The 23,708-nt window shown below is 40.9% G+C and overlaps 2 protein-coding genes across 4 annotated transcripts in view; one reads left to right on the top strand and one right to left on the bottom strand.

Annotated features, from left to right (window-relative positions):
* Positions 1 to 6,933: 6,933 nt before the first annotated feature.
* psmd13 (proteasome 26S subunit, non-ATPase 13) lies at positions 6,934 to 13,646 on the bottom strand. Of its 2 annotated transcripts, none has more exons than XM_086295028.1 (13): positions 13,432 to 13,646; positions 11,918 to 11,996; positions 10,458 to 10,492; positions 10,311 to 10,366; positions 10,190 to 10,233; positions 10,006 to 10,092; positions 8,956 to 9,127; positions 8,789 to 8,868; positions 8,583 to 8,708; positions 8,164 to 8,226; positions 7,995 to 8,075; positions 7,722 to 7,838; positions 6,934 to 7,205 (listed from the first exon to the last, which is right to left on the bottom strand). In XM_086295028.1, the coding sequence occupies exons 1-13, from the start codon at positions 13,530 to 13,532 to the stop codon at positions 7,110 to 7,112; spliced, it is 1,137 nt and encodes a 378-aa protein (XP_086151154.1). In that variant the 5' UTR covers positions 13,533 to 13,646; the 3' UTR covers positions 6,934 to 7,109. The 2 variants fall into 2 exon arrangements, with proteins under 2 accessions (XP_086151154.1, XP_086151162.1); XM_086295036.1 differs by lacking the exon at positions 13,432 to 13,646 and adding an exon at positions 13,328 to 13,371.
* Positions 13,639 to 23,708, top strand: part of sirt3 (sirtuin 3) — a 44,044-nt gene continuing 33,974 nt past the window's right edge. Inside the window, exons 1-6 of one of the 2 annotated variants that reach the window (XR_015129849.1) lie at positions 13,639 to 14,108; positions 14,193 to 14,244; positions 16,256 to 16,435; positions 16,540 to 16,772; positions 16,867 to 16,967; positions 18,036 to 18,197. Coding sequence is in view for 1 of the 2 variants with exons in the window: in XM_086295050.1 (XP_086151176.1) it covers positions 14,015 to 14,108; positions 14,193 to 14,244; positions 16,256 to 16,435; positions 16,540 to 16,772; positions 16,867 to 16,967; positions 18,036 to 18,197 (822 nt within the window). In the remaining variant the exon portion in view is untranslated. The remainder of the gene's footprint in view (positions 14,109 to 14,192; positions 14,245 to 16,255; positions 16,436 to 16,539; positions 16,773 to 16,866; positions 16,968 to 18,035; positions 18,198 to 23,708) is intronic. The other variant, XM_086295050.1, reaches the window with a different exon arrangement.

The raw sequence follows: 23,708 nt of genomic DNA, 5'->3' as shown, positions 1-23,708 counted from the left end.
GATATATTTTTTCATGGGACAACTTGGAGTTATGACACTTTGATACAATGTAAGGTAGTCAGTGTGCAGCTTGTATAACTGTGTCAGGGACCAAGCAGTAAAGCATAAAGGACACAGGTGGTTTTAATTCAAAAAAGGGGTTTTATTGACCCAAAAATATGAAAACATATTTAACAAAGCCAAAACTTAAACAGGCAGACCAATAAAAGAGGTCAACTCAATAGATTAAACTCAAGATAATAATTAACAAAACCTCAAACAAACATATGATAAACTGACCTGCTGAAATGACACACAGGGGGACTTAAATACTGGTTTAGCTAAACCAAATGACACACACGGGGGAAAACAAGATGGCTGCCATATAACCAACTAATACAAAACAATTAAACAAACATGAAACACCCCCCAGGCAATGAAGCATGTGGTGCAATCCAATTAGGCTGTCAGTAGTACTTCAGGTCTCCCAGCCCTTTGCCACACAGGAGGAGACACCAACCCCCAGGTAACTCAAACAAAGAAAGATGTATTAATATAACATAAAACAGAACTTTGACCTTGCAAGGTTAATATGTGTGCATGCCATATAAACATTGGAAGGTGTGATGGAAAAATGAATACATTTAATAAAGAAACGATATTGAACAATAAATAGAATATTTTAAAGTAGTGACTGTAAATTAAACTAAAGTGAATCAACGGGTGGTGAGGTGTGGAGCTTACCATGTGTGGCATGCCATCACAAACTGTATAACTAATTTGCTGTCACAGTCATTAATATCTAAACTACTGGCAACAAAAGTGACTACAAATGTCCAAAGTGTCTCCAAAGTGTCAATATTTTGTGTGGCAACCATTATTTTCCAACACTGCCTTAACTCTGTTGGCCATGGAGTTCACTGGAGATTCACAGGGTGCCACTGGAGTCCTCTCCCACTCCTCCATGATGACATCGTGGAGCTGGTGGATGTTAGAGACCTCGCGCTCCTCTAGCTTCCATTTGAGGATACCCCACAGACGCTCACTAGGGTTTAAATCTGGAGACATGGTTGGCCAGTCACGTACCTTTACCCTCAGTTTATTTAGCAGGGCACTGGTCTTTTTGGAGGTGTGTTTGGGGTTGTTAGCACGTTGGAATACTGTCCTGTGGCCCGGTGTCTGAAGGGAGGGGATCATGTTCTGCTTCAGTATGTCACATGTTGGTATTCATGGATTCTTCAGTTAACTGTAGCTCCCCAGTGCCAGCAGCACTCATGCAGCCCCAAACAATGACATCACCCCACCATGCTTGACTGTAGGCAAGACACACTTGTGTTTGTACTCCTCACCTGGTTGCCACCACACACCCCTGACACCATCTGAACCAGATAGGTTTGTCTTGGTCTCACCAGAACACAGGTGGTCCTTAGTCTGCTTGTCTTCAGCAAACTGTTTCTGGGCTTTCTTGTGGATTATCGTTAGAAGAGGCTTCCTGTGATGCAGTATGGTCACTGACAGGCTGACCTCCACACCTCCAACCTCTGCAGCAATGCTGGCAGCACTCATGCATCTGCTTTCAAAAGACAACCTCTGGATATGACGCTGAACATATGTACTCAACCTCTTTGGTCGACCATGGCGAGGTTTGTTCTGAGAGGAACTTGTCCTGTTGAACTGCTGTATGTGCTTGACCACCGTGCTGCAGCTCCGTTTCAGGGTGTTGGCATCATTCCTACAGGCTCGGCCATCTTTATGTAGAGTAACAGTCTGTTTTTCAGATCCTCAGAGAGTTCTTTGCCATAATGAGCCATGTTAGACTTCCACTGACCAGTATTCAATTCAGTGCAATTCAATTCAATTCAATTCAATTCAATTTTATTTATATAGCGCCAAATCACAGCAAAAGTCGCCTCAAGGCGCTTCATAGACACAGAGAAAAACCCAACAATCATATGACCCCCTATGAGCAAGCATTTTGACGACAGTGGGAAGGAAAAACTCCCTTTTAACAGGAAGAAACCTCCGGCAGAACCAGGCTCAGGGAGGTGCGGGGACATCTGCTGCGACCGGTTGGGGTGAGAGAAGGAAGACAGGATAAAGACATACTGTGGAAGAGAGACAGAGGTTAATAACAGATATGATTCAATGCAGAGAGGTCTATTAATACATAGTGAGTGAGAAAGGTGACTGGAAAGGAAAAACTCAATGCATCATGGGAATCCCCCGGCAGCCTACGTCTATTGCAGCATAACTAAGGGAGGATTCAGGGTCACCTGGTCCAGCCCTAACTATATGCTTTAGCAAAAAGCAAAGTTTGAAGCCTAATCTTAAAAGTAGAGATTGTGTCTGTCTCCTGAATCCAAACTGGAAGCTGGTTCCACAGAAGAGGTTCCTCACAGCGTTACTGGAGGCCAAGGTAATGCCATCCAGAGTAAGAATCTGGTTAGATACCATATTTCTAAGATTTTCAGGGCCGAGTACAATAACCTCGCCTCTGTCAGTGCGCCCCAGGGCGGCTGTGGCTACAATGTAGCTTGCTATCGCCAGTGTGTGAATGTGTGTGTGAATGGGTGAATGACTGAATGTAGTGTGAAGCGCTTTGGGGTCCTTAGGGACTAGAAAAGCGCTATACAAATGCAGGCCATTTACCATTTACCATTTATCTGAATTAAGAAGCAGAAAGTTAGCGGCCATCCAGGTCTTTATGTCTCTGAGAGAGTGAGAGCAATAACACCAAATCTAACACACCTGTTCCCTATTTGCGCCTGAGACCTTGTAACACTAATGAGTCACATGACCCCAGTGAGGGAAATGGCTAATTCGGCACAATTTGGACATTTTCACTTAGGGCTGTACTCACTTTTGTTGCTAGCAGTTTAAATGTTAATTGCTGTATGTTGAGTTATTTAGAGGTGACAGCAAATCTACACTGTTATACAAGCTGCACACCGACTACTTTACATGGTCTCAAAGTGTCTTATCTTCAGTGTTGTTCCATGAAAAGATATAACAAAACATTTAGATATATATGTAGATATTTGCATATTTTCCAGAGTATCCAGATAGTTTATTAATGTCTCTGTTGATGTATTTTAAGTCAAGTTATATTTTTCTACAATACTATGTTTTTACATGTAATACTATCATTGTGAAATGATTTGCATGTTCTTTCCTGCTAACGCAGTCATTGACTGGTACTATGACCAAATCATTGATAACGAAACGCAGAGAAACAGAAAACCAAACCAAATGGAAATAAGTCTGCCTACCAGGCAGAAATTAAAGCACACGATGCTTTCAGTGTGTGATAACTGTTCCCACCAGTTAGTTCCCAAATAACAAAAGTACATAAGGTGATGTTAGCATTCAGATTTGCTGTTGGAGGAACCTGCTGGAAAACCTTCAGCAGGTCCTGACACTCCACAGAGAGAGACCTGTTCTTACCTGCATATGCTCTCTTAATGTTATTATTAGCAGTATCACATAAACATTAAGGTTAATGCTACGTAGCTAAAATTAGCAGCTAACATTAGCAGCTAAGCTTGTAATTAGAGTAATTTGGGTCATTACTCAAAAAAAAGTAATGCATTTTCAAGTTACTTTGTACTTAGTATCCTTTCCTCCGTACCTGGTGCCAAGTAATAGATTATGTTTTGATTGCCCAGTTAAAATAAATCCTTAACATGACTTGGTTTTTTTTTATTACACAGCAGAGTTGAACTAAAGCTTTCAGCGTGAGGACGCAGTGTTTTTATCACGGTGTATGTCGGGTTGTTTACAGGTGTGTGCAGCTGTTTTATTTTCAATATTTATTTTTATCAAATCAAATCAAATCAAAATTTATTTATAGAGCACATATTACAACAACAGTGTTGCCCATAGTGCTTCACAGTCAGTAAAAGGATGACACAATTAAAAAAACAATAAAACAGGACAACAAACGATAGGTAACAACACAACAAGCTAGAACAGCCAACTAGTTAGAATCAAAAGCCAAAGTAAAAAGATAAGTTTTAAGACGTGATTTGAAAGACTGGATCGACTCGGCAGTACGAATATGAACAGGGAGGTTATTCCAGAGTCTGGGTGCCACGGATGCAAAGGCCCGGTCACCTCTGGACTTCAGTCGAGACCTAGGTTGTGCTAGGAGCCTGTGATTGGACCATCTAAGTGCTCTGTTGGGATTGTATAAGTGGAGTAGTTCAGAAAGATAGCTGGGCGCTAAATTATTCGGAATTTTAAAAGTGAATAAAAGAATTTTCATATCTATGCGATATTTAACAGGGAGCCAGTGTAGTTTGGCTAAAATTGGAGTTATGCATTCATAGATTCTCGTACCTGTTAAAAGACGCGCAGCTGCATTTTGAATTAACTGAAGCCGGTAAAGAGAAGCGTGTTGGAGTGTTTAATCCTACCAAAGAGCGGGATTGTGAGCGGCAGCGCTTTCCAGCTCCACAGTCGATACACTGACGCTTATTTTCTCAAGAGGCTTTATCTTTTACCCGGCTGCCAGTGTAAATATGTTTTTAATGGCTTGTGTGGGTAAATCAGGGCCATCGTGTGTTTTTAATCTTAGGAATTTGCAATATACTTTTAAACCTTACATATGTCTCCTGTTACGGCCTGCAGCATAAGCAGCAGACTGGCACCAGAGTTGTAAGAAACACAGGTTTTATTTTAAATTTCTTAATAAGCTCAAACAGTAGTAACCCAAAGGGCGTAAAAGCGAGCAGTACTCCTCAATGGCAACTTTATGCACCTCAGCAGATGTAGTCAAATTTAACTGTGCTAACAGCAAACTGGTTGGTCGGCTTTGGTCCAGACTGAGATGCTGTTTCTGGGGAACTACTGGACTAAATGTTGGACACCAGATGAAATCCTACTGATTTACGCTCCATCCAGAAAGAATTCACAGCACTAGACTCGTTCCACCTGTTGTCATACAGCCTTACTCTAAAATTATTAAGTTCAAAAGGTTTGCTTGAAATTCTTGCAAATTTATTACAAGAAATATGAAAATATAACATCGAAGAAAAGGACAATAAAGGTCACTGGGACCTTCAATACTGCAGAAATGTTCAGAATGGTGTTTTTATTTTGAATCAAACGTGCAAGAACTTCAAGCAAACGCTTTGCTTCATCATTACAGGGTAACATGTGTGAACTGTGAGGTGAAAAATGAATTTAATCATTTGGAAGAAGGCTGTAAGATAATGTGGAACACGTGAGCATCGCGGATACTTTCTGGGTGCGTTGGCTTTTCTTCTCATGCCTCTGTCAGGCTGCCAGTTTTCCTTTGACTTTCTGAAAACGTAATAATTGAATAAGTATCCTCTATCTATTGGATCATCAGCTCCATGTGTTCAGTGGCTGGTTTATACTGATACCGCCGCACATTACATTCCCAAAAACTAAATAAGACCTTGTCATACAATTATTGCTGTAATATTTATGGGATTGTTGTAATCTTGAGAAAACAAATGTAAGATAATGACGAGAAGAATCAGAGTGCGTGATCAGAATAATGAGGTGTTTAAGGCTTTGTCGTCATCACAGTAATGCAGTGATAGAAGTTGGTATATTCAATTTCACAGTTTTTTCCTTTTATCGTTACATTTTAGTTTTTGGAAAATAAATAAAAATACAACCTGTGTACGAAAGACCAAACATCCCCGCTTGAAAAGTGAAGCAAAAGAGTGACTTGAAAATATTTCCTGGTTTTATGCGTTTAGTCACATAGACTAGAACAACGAGGCCATTTCTTTATAACTCGACTCGTGATTGGTAGTCAGAAAGGAGGATTACCCAGGTTAAGGTCACTGGATGACTAGTCAGTTATAAGCAAAATAGAAAAAAGGTCCCTAAAATGTTATTTTATTTCAGTTCACACAAATTATTGATGCTGTATTTGAAAAATGACAATAAAATCTGAGCTTTCCATCCTGAAGCAGGTTTATATGAGACCATCTAGAGTGCCCTCTGTAGTGCACTTGGTGAACTGCCGCCAATTTTCATGCAACGTGATCAACACGAAGTGAAATGGTTAGTTCTCAAGATACGAATAATCATCGCCGGCTGGCTTTGTCATCAGTCATCATCCTTCTGCAGTGATCATATTATGTGTATGCTGCCGCCACCTCAACAGGTGGGTCAGTCTCAACTAAATCTTCCACAAAGATTGTCTGTCTGTCTCACACTAAAGCTGGATGTCTCGAGAACACTTCTATGTGGTCTTGGTCTCACTGTCTCGGTCTTGCTGTCTCAGATCGACATAGTGGTCGGGAGATTTGGAGTCAACAGTATCCATGACACACAACGTAACGTTCGATGATGTGTCATTTCAAAAGCATCAGCTCTAAGAGCCGTGCTTAGAGAGTGCTTTGTGATGAATCAGTCGACTCCCATTGAGCGAGAGCCGCTCCTCACTTAATTTCCTTTGGCTGCTCAGCTCTCGCACAGTGGCTCAGCTATGCTCCAATCCCTCCATATTGTGGCCAATCACATGCGAGGATATAAGATAATATCATTATGTGAAAAACAGAGGGTGATGGACGCGACAGTCAAGTGGAGCGTGCGTCTGTCCTCTCAGTGAGTGAGTGAGACAGCGGTGAGGAGGGCTGTGCGAGAGCAAGAACACATAAATATGCCTGATACCCGTAAACGAAGCAGCATCTGGCTGCAGTTTAAAGACTTTTTTGTCTCGGTCTTGATACCCTCCTGTCTTGGTCTCGTCTTGGTTTAGGCGGTCTTGACTACAAGCCTATCGCACACACACCTATATTTTTAAAGAAATGATTATAAATCAAATTCTTTGGATTTTGATCTCCCGCGAATGTGATGAAGAATTTGAAAGAGCACTGCAGGTTTGGCACAAACCACGTATAGGTGGTTCAGCTAATGTTACTGGTGTTTCAACATTTTATATATGGATATAGATCATTAGAAACATGGATGTGATTTTTATAAAGACTTTATTGGAAGTTTTTGCTCCAGTACATATGGTGTTCCAACCAAACGTATTTTTGTGTAAAATACTACAGTGTAATTTACAGGCTGTTAATAAATGGTGACAGTAACAAAATTAAACAGATGTGTGAAGCTTCCCTCTGAGGACTCGGGGTCAGTCTTGCTCAGGTGAGGATGTCGTGGGCCTGCTGCTCCACCAGCACGGCCATGTTCTTCACGTCGTCGCACCAGAAGTCCAGACGCTCCTTCATCCCTTTGATCTGAAACAGCGACCAACAGGAGAGTCAGACCAACAGGTACAGTAATCATAACTACTGTCGACATAACGGGCATTTCAGGTCCCATTACTGGGTGAGCTGCTGTACACATTTGTTACATGCTTAGAGTGTTTGATGTTTCTATATTTAAAGAAGAATTAAAAAAGAGCCCAACAGATACTGATTTTTAACTGTCATACTGATATTTAGAGACTGAAAAATCAGGGCCGATATTTTTCTTTCAGACAAACATAACATTGATGTGCAGTTATTTTATCTGCTTCTTTATATTCTGCTTGAATCAGCTTGTCGGGGAAGTTGCAGATTGCCCTCTGGTGGCTAAGCTTTGTAACATCGACACTCATGGTTGAAGGGTGTTTCTTGTCGGTCTTCTTTATTTTTGACCTTTTTAAACCTATCGGCTGTTATAAATGCTTATACCCACATGAGTACCAAACAGATAACATCAGCCCACCAACGAAGCTGTAAACAGTGAAAGCTGGCATCACTGTGACCAACCTGCTGCAGGTCCAGCACTCTGGGCTGCACCCAGGTCATCTGCACCTTCTGGTCCACCTCGTCAATGTTCCCTTTGATCAGGCCCACAGACAGAGCCTTCATCACAAGCAGCTCAACCTACAAACAGACCGATACAACCATCAGCCTACACGAGGATCAGCTGTATGTGACCAGTATTAGGACAAACAACATTATCTCCAGTTATCAAAGGTGAGCATTAATTTCATTATCAGAGTTACACCCTGATTAAACACACGTTCTGACCGCACTGACCTCATTAACGGGGATTTTGGCACTCTGAGCGATTTCAGTGAAGGTCAGCTGTCTGTGATTCGCAGGACGAGTGAATGTCATCTGGAAGGGAACGAGAAGATGTTCAGTTTATTGTGGACAAACTGACGTCATTACACATCAGTGTTTACAACCTAACTGGCAATCCCACCTCCATGACGCAGAGCAGCTGAATCTTCTGCATCAGTTTACCTTCTTGTGACGCGAGGTCGGGCTGTGACCAACAGAGAAAACAGTGAGTTGACCCAAACATACACGTGAAGACTTTGCCAGATCATCTCTGGATTAAAGATTTTTCAACAAAATGCAGTTAAGACAGGGAGAAGAAACACAGGCAGAGGTCTTAAAAACAAGCACTCAGCACCTAAACCTGAAAAATTCAAACTTTATTTACAAAGGTCTTATTCATGTTCGCCTGAGGTTACCGTTACTTATTTGTGACTTTTAAACGGAGTTATTGATTATTTCCTGCACCTGCAGAAACTCCAGTTCATGTGTCAGAATAAATTCAGCTGTTATAGATGACAAGTCATCATTACACACATCTCAGGCATTAAAATGAGTCCCCACCTGTTGGCCCCAGGCAGACTTTAAGCTCTGAAATTTCTCCACATTGCCTGCATTGAAGGCATATAGTGTGTCAATCAGCCACTGCTTGTCTGTGTTCCTCAGCGACTCCAGCACAGGATGCATCAGCTGCACAGAGAAGCCACACGAGTAATCAGCACAGGCAGGTCGAGCTACACAACATGTGTCTAACAGAGTTCAAATCCCACCAGCTCTCCAAAGTTGTAAACTCCCTCTCCTAAGAGTCCAGCCAGGCCGAGCGTGAACGCCCTCTCCTGCCTCTCCGTCTCTGTGAACAACAATTACAAAATGAACTGAATACGAGTGATCTGCTGTGTTCTGACTGACACGCAGCTTAATTCATGCTGTTGTTTACCTGGAAAGCATCTGATGTCCACACAGCCCAGGTAGCGCAAGGCGTCCTTATAGTAGGCAGCGTGGTCTCCAACAAGGCGATAGTATTTACTGGAGAGGTCATAAAAGCGGCCGTGGACTGACGTCACTCCAGGCAAGTTATTCAACGTTTCCTCAATTTCTTCAATTTCTTTCTACAAGTGGAAAAAACAGGGAAGGCGATAAGTGGATGGATCACTGCTTTTAAACCCAACCTGAAGCTGTTACACCTCGGGGGGTTTCTCCTCTCCACACACACTTTATTTACAGACGTGGATCAGGTTAACACCCCGTTTTACCACAGACTGTATAAAAAAGATGGAAGGTGATGTGAAAGTGCCCCACACCTGTGTTCTTCTTAATGGCCACGGAGGCAGCAACTCCTATGGCTGCAAAGTGAAGCTGGATTTTATACACATCCTACTTCTTTTTAACATTTTCATTTGTGTCCTGTTGTTTCTCTCACAGCCAGTCAGAAAACAGCTGCACTTTTTGTCCATCAGTGACACCACCACCCAACATGTGTTCTGACTTCAGTGAATATCACAAAAAAGAAGGTTGTTGCAGCCCATATAGCTCTAACTTGAGCATTTACGCTAACTCAATTGGAATATATAACCTTATCTCAACTGACTGTCTTTGAAATACAGATTTCACTGATTCCCTCTTCTCCATGCGCTTGGGTGTAAGGCTGTGCATTCATCCTAATTTTGGAGTTTGTGAACTGTGACGTCTGTGAGGAAGGAGGTGGAGATGTCACATTTTTGTACAATGAGCGCAAAGATTGGAGGAAGGGAAAATGTCAGGTGTGCATGAGTGTGGCAGCAAGAAAACGATGACTTAACACCTACGAGTTATTTCAAGGATATCTACACCCAAGTGCCATTTGGACTGCACTTGTGGGTTTAACAGCTGCTGGTTTTTCTCATGCTAACAGGCAGAAACATCACGTGAACGTTCCAGGCAGTTGGAAACGCTCTGTCACATGCTATATCTGAGCTCAAGTCTGCCAACACCTCGCTCAGAGTTTTACCTTTGTGGCAGGAACGTCGTTGATCTCAAGTCTAAGATTGCCGATGGCGGTCTTGCAGAGAATCACTGCTTCCTCGCTGCTTTTCACCTGAACCAGGTGGAGACGCGCAGACGTTTGGTCAAAAGTGCACTTTACAGAATGTAACTTCAAAGCAACCTGTCATGCTGGTGTCTGGTCATCTTACCTTTTCCCTGGTCTTTTCAAGAAAAACGATGGCATCTTTTTGATCTAGACACAAACAGCGTTGGATTTTAATGCCAAAAAATGAATTAAAACAGAAAGAAAATGTTCCCATTTCTCCGTACCTGACATTTGTCTGGCAACGAACAGTAAAATCTCCACCAGCGACAATGGATTGATTCTGATAAAGGAACAAAAATTATAAATGAACAGGTAAAAAACAGTAAATACTTGTATTTGCTCTGTTTAGGACAAGCGGATGAACAACTCACCTGTGTTCAAAGTCACTCATGAAATTTTCATAAAGCTGGAAGGAAAAAAAAGAAACGGAAAAGAGAGAATATTTAGTGGACAGTGTTATTCATTACCTTAGAAATGTAGCTATGACATTAGTGAATATCTGTACCAAGGGCCTCTTTGGTATGATATGTTTTAATATATACTAGTATGCAGTAAGTCTACATGTACGACAAACTGCTGCTGCATAAACTTAAATATTCAAGATAAACTAATTATGACAATGACAAGAGACCATGTAGGCGTCGGAATAATTTAGTGGCATCACTTCTCATTTTCAGCAGAACTGTACAGATACTTCGTTATGAAATGTAGTTTCCATTTGCATGCTGGTCAAATCTATGCATGTATGTGCTTAAAGAAGGCATGTTCTGCTTCTCCTTATTTTCTACACCCTGTATCAAAGGTGGATGCTCATATTAAGCACTAATAAACATGATAATGTTTCACAGTATGTGTAAGGAAACCCTGTCATTGCAGCAACGCAGTTCTGGCTGTAAGCACAGAAGCCCCACCCACCTGCTGCTCAAACCTTCTGCCTGCTGGGGCCAGCCAATAAGAAAAAGATTGGCTTAAATAGACAGGGGCTTAAATCAAGAGTCCATGCAAATGAACTATGAGTCATGCAAAGCTAGAGTCCAATAATAAAAATAAGAAGCTGTGAATGAGCAAACAGGTAAAGTATGTAAAGATGAGAACCCACTCATGTTCAACGCTGCAACGTTTTCAGGGTGAAGCAGTTCAAACTGACAGAGGTCAGCTTGTATTAGCAGTAATTCCGATGTGTTATAGCTAAAAATGATCTCTAAAAGTAAAACAAGTTTGAAGTGAAAGTACAAACAAGTACTGCAAATAATATATGTTTTGATGTGAACATGGGGCGTTAAAAACAGTATATTCTCTAGTCTGCAGCACAGTTTTGAAAAGGAGGGCAGAGGAACAGACTGGCATTGGGTGGCCAGCGCTGGCCCTGCTACTGAACCACAGCAGTGCGTCTCAGTGGGACTATCCAGTGCTGTGAAGCTGCAGTGCAAACACATAATATATCACCACAGTCTGGTGCAGCTAAAACAACCTAGATTAGTGGAAAAAAAAAAAAACAAGATCTGGTCCAATGAGGCACCTGTGATGCCATCAGCTGGAACTCATATACTGCTGTTTACCACACAGCCGAAAGGGGTTTTAGCTAACCCCTCCACCTCTCCAATAGTGTAAAAAAAAAAAAATACATAAACACCTGGCAAACTGCCGGGGGGGGGGGGGGGGGGGGGGGTGTGTGTCAAGTATAACTCAATTTTTGGTAATACTCTATTGAAATACTGATACATTTCTGACAAATAAGGCAACAGAATTACTTTGTTCTCAATATCTGACAATCATGCTTACTCTTGTATGTTGTGTAAAGCATTACAAAGAGTGGCTGAGATGCAGTTACCTGTATGATACCATCGCCTGTTTTGAAGCAGGGATCTCTGACAAAGACCATCAGCTTCAGAGTCAATTGATGCCACAATCTAAGGGCAGAACAAAGAAAACAGTTCAAATCAGTCACAACTGCCAGTTCCTTTTAATTCATGATATCAGCCAAAAAACTACATCAAAATATGAGAAGAGTGCAATGAAGAGCTGAGAGACTTTATTCACCAAAAATCCCATCTACACACGACACCCCCATAGAGTAGTACTCATTCTATGGACTAGACTAGACCAACAGGGCCAAACAGACTGAGCACTACCTGAATTTACACAGAATCTTTTGGAAACAAGCTTTATACACAATCATACAGAGTACAACATGCAGTGAAATGTGTCGTGTCTGAGCTGAAGACATAGCTGTGCCTTTCCAGGGCTTGGCGTTTGGCAATGGGGGCCTAGCCAAGACCCTTACTCCCTTATTAGGGAATCGAACTTGCGACTTCCGCTCCAAAGGTGTGGGGTCTTGATAGCCAGACAGGAACAGAAAGCAATTATCATTCCTGAGAACAGTCATCCAGTGGGAAGATATGTATATCTGTGCCAAATCAAAGGAAAAGCCAACGAGGGTCACCACGTGTTACTTCGATACTGGTGTTTGAATGGTGATGGTTTAACACTACAGTCTATGCCACAGTGTCAGCGACCAGAGTTCTCATTATTTTAGTCTTGTCCCCCCCTTCTGCAGCACACTTTTTAGTGAGTCCCTTCCTGCTGCTGAAATCACGACGAACAACACAGAATTGAACTGCAGTGGCCCTTCCTTTTAAGGGAGCAGGAGATCCAAACTATGTCAGCAAAGCACCCCCATAACAGATCCACCAGATTCCCTTAAGGTTTCTTTTTAGTCTGTCTCCCACTTTATAATATTACATATCAGAACTTTCAGTTAGCCTGTGAACTTCAATTACAAACCATTATCCGTTTATAAGGGTTAAAAACTGAAAAATTGGCCACTGCATAGCTAAAAGGGCCGTCTTTAATTATTTGCTTTGTTTGAACACTGTCAAAATACCAAATGCATATAGAGTCAACTGACACATAATAAGGAAAAACAAATCCTGATATCATGGAGGCGAGACATTAGATGTTTGTTTCGCGATTATTGCTTGTCAAACTGATTAAAAGACTGTTTGAACAGTTACAGGTTGTTTTCTTGTTTTACGGTTAATTGACACTGTTAGCAAGGATGCACAGTAACAGCTACAAAAACCTGTGACAGCACAACAAATAGACTCCCGCTGCCCTAAATATTAGTGCTGGGCTCAAACCTAAAACTCAATTAGAGTTTAGAAAACAATATCATTTTGTTCCGAATTTAAAGCTTAAGCTTACTGCCAACGTGAGCTAAAGCTATGCTACAACAGCTAACCTCAGCTCCGTGCATGACTCAGCTTGCATTTCCAATGAATGGGCTAGCTAATGTAAGCTAGGCTAGCGCTAGCGGCTAGCTGCCACTTCTTACGACTTTTGTACCTTTTGTTGTACAAATCCTCCAGCGCGTGCCATTCCGACGCCAGCTCCGGCGTGGGGCTGTTACTCTGCTGCTGCTTGAGGTACCCAGTAACATCTTTCATGATAGCGACAAAATGTAGTTTATTCTATACTAATACGTGTTGTTGAATTTTTTTTAGCTAATGTCAAGCAGCCTGTCGTGTTGTGGTAATGGGACTGCGCTGTTGCTGCCAGGCGCAAAGAATTATGGGAAATGAAGGAGGCGTTTTGGTTTTTTTTTTATTGCTAGCTAAGATTTTCTGTAACTTAAGTTGTTTGGGTGCAGTCAGTCGCCTTATGTTTATTGCTATGAGATATATTTTTAATAAGCAAACGACGGATAAATTATAAATTGCAAGTTTGTGCAAGTGAAGCTAAGTTGTATCGTCGTATATTACAGAACTGTCAAAAAGGAGGTCAAAGGACACAGTTCTGCAGGTCTGTAGGCAGTCATTCTATATAGCTATTTTCAAAGGAGCTAAAATCGGCTTCTGTAAAACGGTGACAGCAAGAGCCATGCAGTGAAAGTGTGCGTGAAGTTTATTTTGAATCCTACAGCTTTGTTATGGCTTCTTCTGTTAGCTGCTCTTTGTTATTGTTACCTGCCAGACTCTGTCGAAGTCTGCGGTCAAGAGCAAGCTGGACGCTCTCCGCTAAAGGTTAGTGCACAGAGAGAGCTCAAATGATGCAACACAAAATGCATGTATGACCTATTATATTTGACACAAGTATTTGATTTCTAGGCTTCGATCAAAGGAGCTCGTTTCCAAGTGAAGGTGCAACAGTTCTGTCCAGGTACCTGCATGGATACAAGAAACATGACAGCGGAGTCCAGGTGATGCAATATAGGCATCACCTGGCTGTCAACGCTGCATGTAGCGATATTTTAGTCAGTCTAATGAGCATTACAACTATAGGGATGCCGTGTGATGTCCTATTATGAGTTACTCTGATTCTCGTTCCTAATGTTGGATCAGTGGGAACATCAGTGCATCTTCTCCAGTCCCAGTGTTGAAGTGTCTCTGGGAATGATTCTGAACTCCGAGTTGCCCCTGGTGTATCCATCGGAGGGTGTGTCAATGACAAATTAAAAGTGCTTTGTGATGACAGCGCCTCCTCTATGGAGAAACAACTTGCATACATTGCTCAGGTGTGATTTTCTTCCATACACTCTTCAAATGTCTGAAGGTTCCATCTGCCCTTTAGTTCTTTCCATAGATGTTCATTTGGTCAGGTGATTGGCTGGGCTTTTCGAAACACTTTATTTTCTTTCTCTGAAACTCCCAAACACATACTAAACAACGTAGTGTATGCTGTGCAGTGCAGCGAGGCATGCTCAGACCTCTACACTGGAGAGAGCAAACAGACACTTCATAAACGTTCACATTTTGGACAGAGAAGACAGGTAGTTTGAAAGAGGAGTGACAGAAGCCACCCTTGAACAGAGGGCGGGGCTTATGACAACTGCCACCTATAATCCAGTTTTCAGAGCCCTTCCCAGGCGCCTTAACAGTGTCACATCTTGTGTCAGTTCATCAGTAGGTCACATGATGGGGCAAGGTTTCCCCTGAAACGTCAGCTGATAATGCCCCACGCCCTTTCTTCGCACCTTGGCTCATGTGATGAGGCCCTTGATCAACACTGGGTCAACAACCGTCTTAAGGGATAACTCCAACTAGGGCTTAAATACTAGGGACTCTCCACGATTTGCTCTTAGAACTGAAGAAGCTTCCCTGATGAGAGGTGAAACACCTTCAGGAAACTTAAAGAACTCCAGCTCCAAGCTGGCCCCAACAGTGCTCACTGGAACCTTCAGTAGTTTGGAAACTCTTCTGTACGCAGTGCCATCAGTATGCTTTGCAACAACAAAGCTGCAACAGTCTTGAGAGAGCTCCTTGGTTTTATCCCTCATCAGATGTTTATTGTGTGATACTTTGGTAATATGACACCAACTGGGACTGAAGCAGCTGGTATTATTTGCACTTTCTAGCTGACAGAGTTCAGCTGCTGTCATGATTTCATGTGTTTAGTACTTTTTCCATGTCTCATTATTTTTTCACATAACTTGATTTATGGACATCTATGCTTTGATTTCTTTGCATGTGTGGATGAGTTGTTACCAACATCCGACTTTCATGTCAATAGCACTGTGACAGGAGTGACGGACCTGACCACACGTTTCACTTTCCAGCACACTTCTGTATTAGATTACTGCTTTCCAATCCCTGGCTGCAGCTTTTCAGCTGCCAGCCACACATACACAAGAACAGCCTCATGACCCAGTTCATACTTTCTAAGCAGGCGTGTCGGTCTCCCTGCAGCTGCGCCACAAACAAACAAGCACCTTTAGAAATATGTTTACTTAGAAAATTGGTGACATGTTCAATACTTACTAAACCCGCTGTATGTGAAGCACAAAGTGTTTTGAGTGCTCAAATTGAGTAGAAGGGTGCTATGTAAATGGCCTGTATTTGTATAGCGCTTTACTTAGTCCCTATGGACCCCAAAGCGCTTTACACATCCAGTCATCCACCCATTCACACACACATTCACACACTGGTGATGGCAGCTACATTGTAGCCACAGCCACCCTGGGGCGCACTGACAGAGGCGAGGCTGCCGGACACTGGCGCCACCGGCCCCTCTGACCACCACCAGTAGGTAACGGGTGAAGTGTCTTGCCCAATGACACAATGACCGAGACTGTCGGAGCCGGGGCTCAAACCGGCAACCTTTCAATTACAAGATGAACTGCCAACTCTTGAGCCACGATCGGGGCTCAAGACCAGCCGTTTACTTTTCCCAGACATGCACGATCTCTCTGCTGGACTCAGACCCGAGGGTTTTTCTCCCACGGTGGAAGTTCGTCCGCTAAGCAGCAGACCCTGGAGGATATCGCGAAGAGCATCCGGGAGCAGCAGTTCAAGAGGGTCGTGGTGATGGCTGGAGCGGGGATCAGCACTCCCAGTGGCATCCCAGATTTCAGGTAATATGGCTAGCTGTGGTTTCCTGCCCTGGCGTCTACCCATATCAGTAAAGACAAGGTGCATTCTGGTCTCGATCAACAGTTTCATTTGGATTCACTTGCAGGTCTCCAGGCAGTGGTCTCTATGACAACCTGCAGCAGTATGACCTGCCTTACGCCGAGGCCATATTTGAGATTAGCTTTTTCCACCATAACCCAAATCCCTTCTTCGCCCTGGCCAAAGAGCTGTATCCAGGAAACTACCGCCCCAACCTGACACACTACTTTGTATATCTGCTTCACAAGAAGGGTCAGCTGCTCCGGATGTACACACAGAACATTGATGGCCTGGAAAGACGTACGAAGTTTAGTTGTTTGACGTAACCGTGCATCACAGAGACTGTGACAGTGAACTTGATGTGCTTGTTTTCTGTGTTTATGCCTATTTCTAGTAGCAGGGATTCCTCCTGAGATGCTGGTGGAGGCCCACGGCACGTTTGCCACTGCCACCTGCACCGCTTGCTTGAGGAAATATGAGGGCGAGGACCTCAGAGTGAGTCAGAACGCACTATTGCATAAAAATGATTCAGAATTTTTTTTTCGTTAGGTTTTTTTTTGACAAGTTGGATATTTGGGATGTGATGAACAGTGCTACTCATACTGGTGACACACAGCTTCTGGCTGTAAATTTCATTTTGCTTTCATAGCTATATTAGTCGTTCCAACTTTGAAACTAGTACACTGACACTAGATAATGGAATTCTAAAATGCCAGAAACCTCCAAAAACAACCCAACATTCATCCCTCAAAGTGTTCTTAGGAAAACTCAGGATAGTAGAGTCGTGAGATTTTTAGAGGTGAATGGAATTTTTTCCCAGTAATCAGTGATGCCTTCAGAGATGTGAAAGTTACATGTGCCATGTGAATTAATATAAATCAGGGTGAAAGTTTCCTCCGTGCTAAGGGCTCTACGTGCCTCACTGTATCAGGGATCGCAGACAAGCTTGAGTTTTATTCTGTTTTGTTTTTTATCAGGTGTTGGTGTTGTGAAAAATGTCCTTGTTGTTTGTTTTGATTTGATTGATTTTTTGCTAAACAAGCAAGGAAGAAATCAGCGCTTCTTAAGTTGGCAGGATAATAAACCAATGACCAGACTGAGATGTTGAGCAGCTGTTCAGCACATGATTAGGATACGTGTAGTGTTTGTTCCGTTCTGATGTTCAGAGTCTGCGTTGCTGTAAGACCCAAACTTCACGTCAACTGTGTGGATTTATGCTTTCTTCTGTTCCTCTTTAACAAGGATTTTGTTTGTTTGGGCTGCAAGTTTCAGATGAGTCGAATGCATTTGTGTTTTTCCTGTCAAGTAAAAAAAACAGGCATCTGCTGTCTACAAGAAATATGTTTTTCCCTCAAACTTGTACAGGTGAACTTTTGAATTCTCATAATTCATTCAAAGAATTTGCAAATAAGCAATTATTTCTTTCTTTTTTTAATGGATTTTTCAGGTTGTATTTTCATTGAAATCTGGTGTATTTATGTCATACTCTGATTAGTTTAAAACATTTAGTTGGAAAAAAAAAATCACTTGTAGACAGTAATTTGACATTTTGTGTTTTGTTAGCCCGACGTGATGAGTGGGACGGTCCCCAAGTGTCCCACCTGTAAGGGCGTGGTAAAGCCTGACATCGTGTTTTTTGGTGAGGAGCTTCCACGACACTTCTTCAAGTATATCACAGACTTCCCACTGGCAGACCTGCTGATCATCATGGGCACATCACTGGAGGTGAGCTTCAAACTCAGGCAGGAAACACACTACCTTCACACAGTGAGGCCTGTAAGTGTTTGGATTTTAAATCAAACAATCGAAACGTGATTGTTCAGACTTTCATTCAAGGGTTTAAACAAAAGCGCTGTGTTATGAACAGAAGACCTGTTTAGGAGTCACAGCCATTTTCAGAGGCTCAAAAGTAACTGGACAAATTAAAATCAGTTTAAATATAAGAATTGTTACAACACTTGGGTGAAAGTCATTAACTAACTTGGATATAACAGCAAAATAACAAAAAATGCTTCTTTGTTCAAATACTTGATGCTATTTAAAAAAGAAGATGTGAGGAAGTAAAGCTTGGCGGGTGAAAAGCAACGTGGCTCATCTTCTCTTTGAAATGTTTGTTTGGTAACTTTGTGGTATGATAAAGTAACCACAGTATAACCACTGCATGTCCATGGCACCATCTGTTACAGCTGCAACATGTACATGCAGTGTCACTGCATCATCTACATCAGGGGTGTCAAACTCAAATACACAGTGGGCCAAAATTCAAAACTGGAACAAAGTCGCGGGCTAACATTAATATTTATTGAAAAAAAAAATCTTCCTCCAGATATAAGAATGAATCTCTTCTTATGGAGTCAAACAAGTTTTGCTGAAAAACTGAATATGGAACAAGCAAAGCTTAAATACTAGACAATATATATATATATATTATATATATATATATATATATATATATATATATATATATATATATATATATATATATATATATATATATATATATAATATAACATATATGATATATATATATATTAGGGGTGCAACGATACACAAAATTCACGGTTCGGTTCGATACTTTGGTGTCACGGTTCGATATTTTTTCGATACAAAAAAATGTTCAAGCATTTTTAATTTGTCATTTATTAAAATTATAAATATATATTTTAACTCAAAAGTACAGTTTTTAAATTTAACCCTAACCCTTGTGCGTGTTTTTTATTTTGACAGCGAATGCGCACCTGCGGACCACTTATGTGCAGCCCTGGTTATTTAGCTCGTCATATTGCAGCCACAGAAATTCTTTTGTCCATGAAACCATAAAGCTGCACTTTCTTTTTGCCTTATAGTCTCATTTGTCATAACTTCTCCGTTTTGTGGTAAGCTTTTCTTTGGCTGTCACTTCTTCACCCCGACCTGTCTTATTTGGCTCAGCAGAACTAAAATATATATACTGCTACTTTTACACACGGACTCACATAAGCTCAGCGATTCTCTGCGCGATCAACCTCTCACATGTTTAAGCTTGCTGCGGGAGATTTCACTTGTCATGTTTGCATAGTAAGCTAACGATTAATAAGACGATGTCAGAGGAATTGGTGCGCAAATTATCATCACTCACAGATCAGTACTGTCATTGCAAAGTGAAAGCAAAAAAACAAGCGCAAATTCAAACGCGATTTCAATATGTCACATATTGACAGTGGCTCACCGATGCCAATGACATAATTACCCAGCTACATTTCTGAAAGAATGCAAAAGCATTGACATATATTTTTCCTACAATAGCCCGACGGGCAGGGCAGAGAGATTTTTGTAGCCCGACTGGAAAGATCGCTAGCTCCGGGACGTCGGGCTAGCGATTTTGCAAGCCCTGTATCTGATTGAGGAATCACTCATCTTTGGAAAAGAGAGTTTATTACAGAGAAATGGCTCTTTCCAAAATAAAAGCTATACTATCCGCTTCTTCTGGGCTATATTCTCAGCAGCATAAGGAGAATCACGTGCTAACAGCTGTCTAAATGACTCGGCTAAAGTTAGTAGCATGCTTGTTGTTTTTGTCTTTGCACTAGGATGATGTCGGCGTAAATGTGCAGTCATATTCGTTGTGTTCCCACTAGTGCTTTCAGGTTAATCTCGTTGAAATGACCTTAACGCCACAACACGGCAAATCTCCGTTAACGAGCTACCGCCGATCGCCCCGTGCATGGGGCTAGACAGCTAACACGTTAACGAGCTAACTGCGCTAACACACTAGTTCCCACCAATGTAATTGTGTGGATGCTTTAAGCATCCACACTATTGAGTTCCTGTTTCTCTTTATTCTTTATTATTATTATTCCGGGTGTTTCCGTACACTTTTCGCCGTAGAACTACTTCCACAATTTTCAGCCGATTTTCACCGTTCAAATTTTAAACTATTCAACTATTTTTGCTAATGCCGGCTATGACTTTTGGTATTTTTAACTATTATACTTTTTAAAATATTCCACTTTTTTCCTTTAATTTGTCCCATTGAAATGAATGGGAAACTTCAGCAATTCTGCTAAAATTTGCTTGTTTTTGAAACTTAACTACTTCCTCATACTTTCACCTAGAACAACCATTCAAATTTTAAAATGTTCACAAATTATTGGGCTATTCAGGTATGATTCAGCTTTTTCAAATCTTTAACTGTTTTACTTTTATGCCTCTTAAAGTTTTGAGTTGCAAAATTGTGATTTTTCACAAAATACATGTGTTGTTATGGTTGCTATGCTCTTGGCTTCCAGTGTGCCACTGAAGGTTTTGCAATTTTCGCTTCATGTCCGAACAACTGTTTGCTACTTGCTCAATTTTCACTCAACTTCCACAAATTATACATCAAAACGTAGGTATTTTTGCTGGCTTTCAGAAAATGTCACTATCATTGTTGTGGGATTTATAGAATTTTTGCAAATCTCCTCAGACCAACACAAGGTCTCAAAACTCTCCATATAAAGTCAATGGAGAGCTTGTTCAAAATCATCGCTGGATTTCTGTAATGAGAGGCATATTCGAATCGTCATATCTCCTTAACGAAGCGACTTTAAGACATGAGGCTTGTCCCGGTATATCTTCAGACACTCCTGACGCTCACAATTCAAGAATTTCTTTCTCACGTATTACCGTTCTGAAATGAGTTGGACTTGTTTGAGGGTAGGAAATTTGTCCTTTGCTCAGATTTCTTCAGATTTCAAACTGTGGAAATGAACCACCTTTTTCTCTCGTCATAACTTTTTGTTGGATTTCCACAGAGACCTGAAAATTTCCATGACTGTTCACCAAAGCCTGCTGTCTCTTACGGTGAAAGAATGATATCGATACTCCAAATAGATTTAGAGTTACAAAGCGTTGTTTGAGGGCAAGTCAAGGCAGTTTTTGCTTCGCTCTACTCAGTTATGGTGCATTAGAAGTCAAATATCTTTAATAATTCATATTTTAATGATAAATTGTAAACACTGGAAGATTCCCCCATCTCTTCTGAACAAAACGGTGTAAGAATGACCGCTCTAGCCCCTACGGTTAGGAAATTATGGTCATTTGTTTGAGGGGAGTCGTCACTATGAGAAATAGACTGCAATAATCCTGTGCCTCTCTCTGCTGCGTGTGTAAAAAGATGCACCTTTTTTGGCGGGAAAACGTAAACAGCCACTCTGATTGGTGGATTTAAATTCGGCAGCTCTCTCCCTCTGTGTCTGTCTGTGTGTGTGTGTGTGTGTGTGTGTGTGTGTGTGTGTGTGTGTGTGTGTGTGTGTGTGTGTGTGTGTGTTTAGTGGGAGAGAGAGAACCGTACCCTTATTTAGCAGCATGTCATTGTAGGATTTAAATTGAATATAGTTAGACTGATTGACTGGATTAGAGCCTGTGTTTGTGTGTCCCTCTGTGCATTTCTGTTTCAATATGACTCCATATTTGTAATTTTGTAAGTTATTGCTATTCTGCTAAATCATAGTATTTCTGGTACTTTTCGGTACTTGTGGTAAATACAGTATTTCTGCTAAATTATAGTATTTCTGCTTTATTATACTATTTGTGCTAAAACATAGTATTTCTACAAAATGTAGTATTTCTGCTTTTTATACTATTTGTGCTAAATTATAATATTTCTGCTTTTTATACTATTTGTGCTAAAACATAGTATTTCTACTAAATGTAGTATTTATGCTTAATCATACTATTTCTGCTTTTTATAGGATTTGTGCCTAATATAGTATTTCTGCTTTTTATAGGATTTGTGCTTAATATAGTATTTCTGCTAAATTATAGTATTTCTGCTTTTTATAGTATTTGTGCTAAAACATAGTATTTATTATTTTTATAGGATTTGTGCCAAACATAGTATTTCTGCTAAATTATAGTATTTCTGCTTTTTATACTATTTGTGCCTAATATAGTATTTCTGCTTTTTATAGGATTTGTGCCTAATATAGTATTTCTGCTTTTTATAGGATTTGTACCTAATATAGTATTTCTGCTTTTTATAGGATTTGTGCTTAATATAGTATTTCTGCTAAATTATAGTATTTCTGCTTTTTATAGTATTTGTGCTAAAACATAGTATTTCTACTAAATGTAGTATTTATGCTTAATCATAGTATTTCTATATATTTCTGCCAGGTCCCCAGGCAGCCAATCCTCTGTGAGGACTGAGAAATTCAAATTTTCAAATCAGGGCCTGCACGGCTTCCCAGCCAATCATATATGTGTCCTGAGGCATTCAAATTTGCATATTGGGGCCTTCATGGCTTCTAAGCCAGCCAATCATATCTGAGGGCTGAGGAATTCAAATCCACAAATCAGGGTCTGCACAGCTTCCCAGCCAGCCAATCATGTATGTGGGCTCCAGGTATTCAAATTTGCATATTGGGGAATTCGTGGCTTCTAAGTCAACAAGTCATCCATGTCATATATCTCTAAAAATTCATATTTTAATGATAAATTGTCAACACTTGAAGATTCCCCCATCTCTTCTGAACAAAACGGTGTAAGAATGACCGCTCTAGCCCCTATGGTTAGGAAATTATGGTCATTTGTTTGAGGGGAATTCTCACTATGTGAAATAAACTGAAAGAAGCAGGTCTATGTCTCTGTGCTGCGTGTGTAAAAAGATGCACCTGTTTTGGCGGGAAAACGTAAACAGCCTCTCTGATTGGTGGATTCAAATTCAGCAGCTCCCAGGCTGACCTAGAAACTTAGTCCTCTCTCCCTGTGTCTGTGTGTGTGTGTGTGTGTGTGTGTGTGTGTGTGTGTGTGTGTGTGTGTGTGTGTGTGTGTGTGTTTAGTGGGAGAGAGAGGACCCTGCCCTTATTTGACAGCATGTCATTGTAGGATTTAAATTGAACATAGTTAGACTGGTTGACTGGATTAGAGCCTGTGTTTGTGTGTCCCTCTGTGCATTTGTGTTTCAATAAGTTATTACTATTCTGCTAAATCATAGTATTTCTGGTACTTTTCGGTACTTGTGCTAAATACAGTATTTCTACTAAATCATACTATTTCTGCTTTTCATAGGATTTATGCCTAATATAGTATTTCTGCTAAATTATAGTATTTCTGCTTTTTATAGGATTTGTGCCTAACATAGTATTTCTGCTAAATTATAATATTTCTGCTTTTTATAGGATTTGTGCCTAACATAGTATTTCTGCTAAATTATAGTATTTCTGCTTTTTATACTATTTGTTCTAAATTATAGTATTTCTGCTTTTTATAGGATTT

This window comes from Aulonocara sp. 'chitande type north' Nkhata Bay, linkage group LG1, assembly GCF_057382095.1.
Source record: "Aulonocara sp. 'chitande type north' Nkhata Bay isolate Kocher_YH1m ecotype deep benthic linkage group LG1, A_spYH_male_GT1.1, whole genome shotgun sequence".
NCBI lineage: Eukaryota > Metazoa > Chordata > Actinopteri > Cichliformes > Cichlidae > Aulonocara > Aulonocara sp. 'chitande type north' Nkhata Bay.
This window is presented reverse-complemented; position numbering and strand designations above follow the sequence as displayed.